Source organism: Pecten maximus, chromosome 10, assembly GCF_902652985.1.
Source record: "Pecten maximus chromosome 10, xPecMax1.1, whole genome shotgun sequence".
In the NCBI taxonomy this organism is placed as follows: Eukaryota; Metazoa; Mollusca; class Bivalvia; order Pectinida; family Pectinidae; genus Pecten; species Pecten maximus.
The window spans coordinates 15,929,506-15,939,876 of NC_047024.1; the positions used below are offsets into that span (position 1 = coordinate 15,929,506).

At 36.4% G+C, this 10,371-nt stretch overlaps 1 protein-coding gene across 3 annotated transcripts; it reads left to right on the forward strand.

Annotated features, from left to right (window-relative positions):
- The first annotated feature begins 342 nt into the window (after nt 1-342).
- Nucleotides 343-8,520, forward strand: LOC117335776. 3 transcript variants are annotated; one of them, XM_033895959.1, is made up of 3 exons: nt 343-466; nt 5,414-5,630; nt 6,026-8,520. In XM_033895959.1, exons 1-3 carry the CDS (start codon nt 456-458, stop codon nt 6,161-6,163), a joined length of 366 nt encoding a protein of 121 aa, XP_033751850.1. In that variant the 5' UTR covers nt 343-455; the 3' UTR covers nt 6,164-8,520. The 3 variants fall into 3 exon arrangements, 1 of the variants encoding a protein (XP_033751850.1); XR_004534495.1 differs by lacking the exon at nt 343-466 and adding an exon at nt 3,577-3,730; XR_004534496.1 differs by lacking the exon at nt 343-466 and adding an exon at nt 5,052-5,069.
- The last annotated feature ends 1,851 nt before the right edge of the window (nt 8,521-10,371 follow it).

Genomic DNA, 10,371 nt, shown 5'->3' on the forward strand with positions numbered 1-10,371 from the left:
GTTTGTGTCACGCCGAGAGGTGACAGGCACCTCAGGAAATATACGGGCGGTCCGTTTGAATTCTTTTCATCTCCGACTCCATTGTTTGTGTAACTTTTTTTCGTTCACGCCTGACGGAGGGTAGATGCCCCTCCCCTGGGGACTACACCTGGTCACCGTCGGATTGATCAGTCAAGCGGAACAATGGGCGGGGCTGAAAGGCGAGGTGTCAAATGTCTGGATTCTGATTGAGGCGCTCGGTGAGCTAATTATGAGATAACAATGACGCTACCCCGATATGACAGGTCTGCTTCAAGGGCTATATAAAGAACGATTATTAAAAAATGAGTTGTTGATGTCATCATCTCTTACACAAGATACTTAACAACTTCCTTAACCCAAGAAGAGAGATTTCTATTCCGATTGATTCTTAGATACCAAGGATTTACATTACTTCAGTTACTTACATCTTGGAAATGGCAAAAAAGTAAGTATTAAATTAATTATTTGTTAGTTTACCCAAGTACACTTGCAATTTATGTGTTAGGTGTTTGTGTTTTTACAAAGAAACATGGAGAAAATATTGCATTGTCACGTTTGAATTAGTGAGTTAGATACTATACTAAGTGGTATGTAAAACCAGGGACATAATTAGTAATATACTTATAAACTATGAAAGAAATTAAAAAAAAAAAAGTAATGTAAAACTATATATGTTTGAAAGCTAAACTCTGAAAGAAATTTTTTTAAAAAGTAATGGAAAACTACATATGTTCGAAAGCTATAAATCTTTATTAATTTAACCTAAGATAAATTCTTTATGTAAAAAAAAAAAAATTTATTAAAGTGAAAATTCACGTTTGTTTAAAATTGGTTCGGATAGCATTACTTTAGTTTAGCTATTAATATCTTTGATATTTAATGGAAATAAAGAATTATATTAACGTTATAAGCAGTCCTGTTAATGTTACACGGGTGTGTCTGTAACCCTTGGCTTTAAATCGAGAGAATCACGATATCAAAGGACAAAGGGCTTCTTTATAACTATTACTGAAAAAAAATATTTACGTCCCCGGTAAAAATACATTAACTTTTGTTAGGCAGTTAGGTGTTCTAATTTTTTTGTTATGAATTTTCATCAGAGTTCTGTAATAAAACCGTCTAACTTGAATTTTACATATAGTATCTGCCTGAGTATTGAATGACATTGTCAGCTAAGTCAGATTTATTGCAGATTTGTAGTTGGTAGTTGGTGTCGCAATCCTGTTAGTTGTTTAGGTAAATCAGTGGCGTAGGAAGTCGTCAAAAAGTGGGGGGGGGGGGGGGGGGGGGCACAATTTTTTTTAACCTTAAATTTTACGCACTAAACAAATCGTATGCCATCTCCGCAAAATTAGCCAATAATTATCATTTCAACATCCCATGATAATTTATGTAGTACAAAATAAGTTATTTACGCAAATCAGAATATATATATTAAATATAGCAAAACATGAATCACCAGGCCCGGCCAGGATTTTCGAAAGGGCGGGGGGGGGGGGGGTTCCAGTAATTTACTATTAATGCGAGCGCCGTAGGCGCGAGGCGATTTTTTTTGTGGGGTCCGAGGGGCCGCCCAGCGGGTCCAGGGCAGCGCCCTGATATGGGGTTCAAGGGGGTCTAAGCCTCCGCGGAAAATGAATATAGCACATTTCCAATAATTCGGGATCAGGCGCGGATCCAGGAGTTTTCGAAAGGGGGGTCCAGTAATTAAGTGATCAAGCGAGCCGATTTTTTTCCTTTTTGCGAGAGGTCTGGGGGCCGCCCAGCGGGTCCCAGGGTGGCGAAGCCCCCCTGTAGATCTGCAATCGAAAGGGGGGGGGCAGTAATTTAGTGATAAAGCGAGCGCCGTAGGCGCGAGACGATTTTTTTTTTGTATTTTCTCGTACCTGTCGGTAATTAGTATCACTCTATTCACGTTAAAACCGCGCATTCTTATTCATGTTGTGTTTCTGTCTTTTTCTCATTATGAACTCAATTAACTTCACAAATTATCATCAACTTATTGAATCTATGTGATGAAGTTAAGCAAAATTGCGTATTAAGATATAAATATTGACTTACCAGGCTATTGCAGACGACCGACACACAGGTCTGAGGATTGATATACTAGTATAAAAGTCGGAATGTTCCGGATGTACAAGATAAAGTTTTTTATCGTTGCCTTCAAGAAAACATTATCGGTTCGGAAATATACAGATATTTATCGAAATGAATATATAAATTCGCGTTTTATCCCCTTTTTTAGATTTTGGATGTCAAAAAGTGGGGGGGGCAAAAAGATATGTTTGCCCCCCCCCCCCCCCCCCCCCCCTGAAAAAAGTGGGGGGGGGGGGGGCGCAATTGCCCCCCCTGCCCCCCCGCTTCCTACGCCACTGTAAATAAAATTATCTAAATTTCGACAGATTTCAATGTCGCCTCTCGTGTTGGACTGTTTCGGGCAGATCCTTGTAATTTATGGTCAAATGCGATTTATAGAGATTTATACGGGGTCAAATTCTAGCAGATTCCAATTATGATAAGAAATATATATATATATAGTACACGCGACAATCGACATTGCTGTTTGTTGTTTTTTTAACCAAATAAATACCAGGAAGAACTGTGACATAAGATATGTAAATATCGTAAGCAGGAAATTCCATTTCTCATTTATCTACCTCAGAGACATATATACATTTGTATCTCTGTCTACCTGTTTACAGATTTGAACTCCTGCTTCCTGTATTGTGAAGTTCTACACGATATGACTAAAAATAGAATACACCAAAATTGTATTTTCCATGTGACATAAGACTGGGAAAAGTTCTATATATAGAATCAGCTGTAAGATAACTATTTTGACATTGTCAGTTAATTGGGGGAAAAAATTATCAGCTGTTAGTAAAAACATGACAGTCATCGTACGTGGCGATAAAAAATCCCACGGAGAAAACAGAAAATTTCAAAATAATTCCACAAAAGTGAAAATGAAATATTTCAACAAGGACGATACAATGTGTCTAATTATGTGATTTTAATAAAAACCCTTTTATTAAACATTCATAAATATATTATAATAATTTTAGTGGGGGGAAATATGTAAAGGCAGAATGTTCCTGGTAAAGGCGTTAAAGTTCGTGTTTTTCGATGATAGAAAATAAATAAATAAATAAATAAATAAATAAATAAAATTTCATTTATCTGAATCGTATAAACTCTGTTATAGTGAAATTACCACGTGTATATCAGATTACCACGATATCAATTAGTACTGTTACGCCCCGGATTAGTTTCCGCCCACACGTATTATGTTATCGTTCGGTGACCAAAGGGTCACTGTACTACGTCATGGCGTAAATGACCTCGTTCTACTACGTATATGGCAAACTAAACATTATCATCCAAAATTAATATTTGATAGACAGAAAATCAGTTGTACTAATGTCACCGATAAAACCAAAAAACAACAAAACACACAAAATAAGAAAGAAACAAACAAACAAAGCAAGATAGGGGTTTTCGTGTGAACTCCCATGTGGGGGATTTTCACAGTACGAGATTTCCTGTTTATTCTAAAAATAGTTCGATCTTGTATGACGTATACAAGAAATCCCCCACAAGGTTAGATTTGATTGGTCGAGACATTTGCTCTTTGTGGTGTACTGTTATTGTCGATATTGAGTAAGAGGAACAACACACGTTATTTTATTATTTCAAGTCTGAAATCAAGGTAGGTTTTATTGTGTGATATCAGTAATATGTACAAGTATATTATATATATTTATAAGTTATATATTAACTTGATTTAAATATGTCTTACGGTAAAATGTCACATTCTACATTTGACTCGACACAAAGGATACGACTTTGTTTGGTAGACGGGAGTGCCTCCAAAGAGTTAGCGCGTTCTTTGTGGACAGATATGTTGTTCATTTAGTATCAAAATATTTAAGTGTACAACAATTCATATTGTTTTACTTGCTATATCTAGTCGTAATTAATGTAAGTTGTTCGTAATAGAATATTTTCATCACTTTAATTGTTTTATTATAACCTATATAGTTCTCTGTTAATGGTAGTATCTTTCTTATGGCGACAATAGTTTTATCTGTGTGTGTCGTAAGATATGCCTTGTACGTAACACCCGGTGCTAGTCTTACGTGTAAAATGACGTATTATCAATTAATACATGTAACATGTCAAGAGTCTATTTATTTATTTATTTATTCATTTAGTAAATAATACTGTATTGTATTATCAATTAATACATGTAGCATGTCAAGAGTTTATTTATTTATTTATTTATTCCATTTACTTATTTATTATTTATTTTCTGGGGGGGGGGGGGGGGGGGTAGGGTGGTGCCTTAAGTCAGTAATCTTGTGAAAAGTCGTCACTGTACTGTAACTTATCACAGTTGTTATCTAAGTTGACGAGACAATATAGCCAGCTCACGGTATTGTTTTAAGATAAGTATGTACAACTGTACGTGTAGTTTGGTCTACACCTACCAAGACACAGTACACATGATCCTGATACATAACACGTACATTATCCTATATATCATAGTCACTGTATATAGAGGACTTTAAGAGTTCGTTCGTCCGCTGATAGCCCGATATTTGACCCATAGCTTCCGCTACTTGGTGAATCACCATTGTCAAGTGACAGCGCTAAGCTATGGAACACTGTCAAATGACACTCGACATTTCGTAGATACAGAGGTCAAATACCACAGATGTTGACAAACATACTTTACTCTATTTTTGACATTTAAACAGCACCTGCGCGAAATATAAAACTTGTGCCATCTGCCTATGTATGTATATAATGAGTGTATGGTGGTTTACAAAGTGCGGTTGCATTGGAAACCAGTCATGCGAGAACATCCTTAAATACTGTCAATTCACCAACACATATAATAATGTATAATGTGAAGCATAAAAAAGCACATGTTTAATAACTAGAATAGCTTACAAATCATCACTTTGGTGACATGATTTAAGCTAGGTAATATCAAATTCGTTTAAGTCCAAGGGCCTGTAAATAAATAATTAAAAGATAAACAGGTAATTTGAGTATTTTTCTAAGTAATTATTTCCATATTGCTATAATTATCCGGATAAAAAACTGATAACGGTTATCGAATTGAATTGGGCCAGATTCGAGAAATGGAAATTGAAGAATCCCTATCGGACCAGTCATAGAAGTCATATTTATAAACTTTCTGCAGGGACGTCCCTGCTTTCTGTATACTTGTTCACCTTGTCAAAGAATACCTTTCAACTCTTGAGAACATTTTGTTGTCTTTTTGTCTTCAGACCTTTTTTTTTATTTGGTACAGCATTCCATTTATTCTTGCTGTTTATCTCATTATGTAGAAACGTGTTTAACAATATTTTTATATCCACAGCGATAGGATGTATTCCAGGAACCTCGTTCTCGGCGGCCAGAAGCCTCGTGATGGGATGGAAGAGAGCCTCGTTCCCAAAGAAAAACAGAAGGCGGTTGACATGGTGACGGTGTTCGTACCGGAAGCTGTGGGAGAAAATCAAGTCTACTGCAAGTCTGTGACGTCGATCCTGTCCAAACAAGATTATCAAAATTATCTCCCCGTTTATCGACCACTTGTAAGTATCATACTGGCTAACAATAAAGTGTTTTCTCCCCTTATCGAAATATTTACAAATAGAGTTGTCTTTCCTTACATTTTTCAGTGTCTTGTCTTTAATTTGATATAATACATATGCCTAAGAATTCCGGAATTGCCGTGTGATCTGTTAGGACGAAATTATAAAGAAAAGCAAGCAAGAAATGTTTTGTTTAAACATGCTGAGCCTTTGATATTTCGGAGTTAACTTGGGTTAGGTACTCAAATGGTGGTTCGCGGGAATGACTGGCCGGGTTGTCAGTAAAGTTCAAACGACAAACAAATGACTGAAAATCTATTTGGTTTCTAGCATTACTTAAAAAAGTTCTGAATGCAATTCGATAATTTATTTATTTATTCATTTATTTATTATAGACTGAGCCATTGACACCGTCTGCCGAGCCTGACCGCCCCTGTTACGTCACATTCCTCTATATATTTCTCGGGATATTATTCTGTCTGCTGTTGGCGGGAATATCTACCTGTATCTACCTGGCCATCACACAGAATTAAAATAATATTATGGACCAGGACTTGATTCCTTTACAGTCAGCATGCCAAAGAAGGCTGGGAGACCAGCGATGTGTGAAAACTCGAAAGGTGTCGATGAACGCGGAGTGACACTCTGAGCATCTCGACCGGTTGATTCACTGTGCCATCTTATATTGCAATCAGAACCCCTCGTCTTTTCCCACGAAACTCTTGCAGTCGCAGGCGAAGTGTTCCGATTGCTATCTTTGATGCAAGCTACTGTGGTCGGGGCAAAACATGCCGAAAGGTGACTAGAGTACGAACGTGCATAATGGTTGTTTAAAAGTGATTTTGACGAAGGAACAATCTAGAATGGTTCCTAATGAACAATTAATTGTTGGTGAGAAAGAACCTAGTGCTGTTCCGAATGCATAATTTAGACTTGGCATGAGTTTACACAGCTAAGGAGTTTTTACTGATACAATGAAATCTGTTTTGTGTGAATGGACATTGTGTTGAATAAGGTGCCAAATTTTTACCTATACGGTAGAACATGCTATTGTGTTCGACACACAATGTGAGAATTGTACATATGGATGACTGGATGTAAGGTGACTATGTCAGATTGGTGCTGAATTTATCTGAGGATGAAGAAACAAATTATCACGATAATGTAATGATTTCCATACAACTTCGTATGGACGAGGTTTAGCTTCATTTTGATCATCGAACACGCGTGTTGCATCAAGGCCAGTATTATGTAAATTGTTCTCGAAGTGAGAGAAAAATAACGCTGTGATATTGAAAATATGTAAAGATCAAAGTGACCTTGTGACCTTGGCCATTAGAATCAAGGAAGACAATCCATTTAACAAAGTCCCTTTTGCGCTGTAAGAATACTGCTTTTCATTGGGATGTAAAACATTTTAACGTCAATCATATTTTCGAATGACGATTTACGCAAACATATGTGTTTGAGCTAATCAGTGTTTTTGTACTTTCAAGGGTGTGCCAATTCAAAATTTCGCCAATTTGTCAAAATTTGACGATCTGCTAAAATCTCAGCACGCCAAAATAAGTTCATTAATAGTATCACCGCCAAAAACCCGAACGAAGCGACAGAAAAACCAATGTTTTGCTCTTGACCTCGCGAGATATAAAAGTTTCTCTCCCAGTGAAAATTGCTTTGTTACTTTTGCGCAAACATTCCATAATTGAGTTTTCGTGATGAAAATGTTTCAACCCTATTACTTTTTTTCTGATCAGAAAGTATTTTGTTTATATGGAAGAAAATCTTGAAATCTGTGCTATGATAATCATGGATCAAATTATTCCTTTATTTCTTTCTTTCATTTTAAACTGAATTGTCTCGTATTTCTCTCTCTCTCTCTCTCTTCTCATTTATGTACATAGTAGCTAGTTATATAATCATACTGATTTTAGGAGATGACGAATCTTGACTCATTTAAATGCTTTGTCTGTTGAGAGACAACTCAAGCGCCCCAGAGACTGAGTCACGGTGCTGTATCGCAAGCCTAACTAGAATATCGATTCCAGAACAATAGACTATTAGTGTTGTATTTTCGCTACCAGACAGAAGTTTTGTTACTAAATTTCCATCAATCTCGGTTAATAATTTGTCATCGTTATTTATTGTGAAAATGTGAAAAATGTATTGTTATGAAATTTAATGTTATTGTTTATCGTATTTAAAAACAAATGTATCACACGATATTATTTTATAAAACATTCGCGTTCAGATTGTGTTCCATCAGGTCATTTACGACTATCATTCTTGTCCTCAACTATTACAATGCTATTAACTCAACGTTTGAGTTGAAGCCAAAGCATTTTTTTTTTTGCACTTTGTAAGATGAAAATAAAGTGTGATTTTTTTTATCAAAATTGAAATTTCAAGATCCAACTTTTTTTTTCATATTATTTTTAGATAAATAACAACGAAATATTGAAGTTGTCGATATATGTACAAACTATATATATAACCTCTGTGACAGCTCACAGACATTTTTTTTAATATGGCATGGAGTTTACAATGGGCACTATGTAATGACGGACATTTACATTCGGCAAACCTCGGCAGATTCCGGTTAGATGTAGGGTACCGGAATCTGCCGAGGTTTGCCGAATTCCTCAGGTTTTGTACATTTTTCTGTTTTAGGAATTTTTCCATTGTCTGAAAGCCATAGTTTTTATTCTGTCTCAGTATAATCAACGGGGGCTTGGAAACTGTTCCATGTACCGGGCTCTGCCTAAAGCAATATGGGATATGTCGAACAGTAGAATACTGTTAACATTGATTCACCGTACGTGACGTACATTTTTGTGATATTGTCTTTTATACATACATTTTACAATACAATAAAAATATTGATTTGTAAGAACTTGTCTCATTAATCTTTTGCGTGAAGTAGATTGCAAAACCTATCCACACTCGGGAGCCGCTTCAGCTTAGTCGTAAATCGTCGGACTTTTTCTATCCCAGGTGAAAATCTGACTGGATCCTTTATACCTGGACGCTTTGCTTTTCCTAGATCACGGACTTGTATTATATACTTAAACAACAATAACGCGCTACGGTTGTATGACGTTTAGTGATAGCTAGCAACCAACTACTACAAGGGAACTCCACTCCAAAATGGTGATCGTTATGACTGCGTCGATTGAATTCCTAATCCTGATTATATATTGGATGTATTGACAGACGGACGGGTCCTTAACATGATTGTATATAAAGTGTGTGTTAACAGACGAGGCGAGCTCTTTGATTGAAGTTTACACAGACAGCCGATTTAACAATGCTCTCCAATTCGACATAATATTTCATCGCGACATGTTACACTCAACGACCGCATCACGCCATTTTCGAATTAACGAATTCTGCCTCCGGTGAATGCTTAATAGATGTAGAACGCGCTGTCAATAGTCAATATGATCTATTGCTGCACTTGTACATTCCGTAGTCTCCAACTGTTAGAAAAAATGGGTATTTTTTGACGAATTGATCAAACAATTTTGTGTCGCCTGTAACGAAAAGCCATGGTGGTGAAACTACGGTGTCAGGATTACAGCGGCGATGGCGGAGGAGTCATCGTTTTACTTTGTATAAGCTCAGTTTCTGAACAAGTTCCTGTGCTATTTGTATAAGCTCAGTTTCTGAACAAGTTCCTGTGCTATTTGTATAAGCTCAGTTTCTGAACAAGTTCCTGTGCTATTTGTATAAGTTCAGTTTCTGAACAAGTCCCTGTGCTATTTGTATTAGCTCAGTTTCTGAACAAGTTTCTGTGCTATTTGTATCAGCTCAGTTTCTGAACAAGTTCCTGTGCTATTTGTATCAGCTCAGTTTCTGAACAAGTTCCTGTGCTATTTGTATAAGTTCAGTTTCTGAACAAGTCCCTGTGCTATTTGTATCAGCTCAGTTTCTGAACAAGTTCCTGTGATTTTGTATCAGCTCAGTTTCTGAACAAGTTACTGTGCTATTTGTATCAGCTCAGTTTCTGAACAAGTTCCTATGATATTTGTATCAGCTCAGTTTCTGAACAAGTTCCTGCATATTTGTATAAGCTCGATTTCTGAACAAGTTCCTGCATATTTGTATAAGCTCAATTTCTGAACGAGTTCCTGCATATTTGTATAAGCTCGGTTTCTGAACAAGTTCCTGCATATTTGTATAAGCTCAATTTCTGAACGAGTTCCTGCATATTTGTATAAGCTCGGTTTATGAACAAGTTCCTGCATATTTGTATAAACTCAATTTCTGAACAAGTTCCTGCATATTTGTATAAGCTCGGTTTATGAACAGTTCCTGCATATTTGTAAAAGCTCAATTTCTGAACAAGTTCCTGCATATTTGTATAAACTCAATTTCTGAACAAGTTCCTGCATATTTGTATAAGCTCGGTTTATGAACAGTTCCTGCATATTTGTAAAAGCTCAATTTCTAAACAAGTTCCTGCATATTTGTATAAGCTCAATTTCTGAACAAGTTCCTGCATATTTGTATAAGCTCGATTTATGAACAAGTTCCTGCATATTTGTATAAGCTCGGTTTCTGAACAAGTTCCTGCATATTTGTATAAGCTCGATTGGTGAACAAGTTCCTGCATATTTGTATAAGCTCGGTTTCTGAACAAGTCCCTGTGATATTTGTATCAGTCAATTTTCTGAACAAGTCCCTGTGATCTTTGTATCAGCACGATTTCTGAACAAGTTCCTGTGATATTTGTATCAGT

Excerpts from the sequence above, each read along its gene's own strand:
- LOC117335776 (XM_033895959.1), top strand. Across the intron at positions 5,631-6,025 it reads TCCCCGTTTATCGACCACTT|ACTGAGCCATTGACACCGTC; the intron begins GTAAGTATCATA and ends TATTTATTATAG.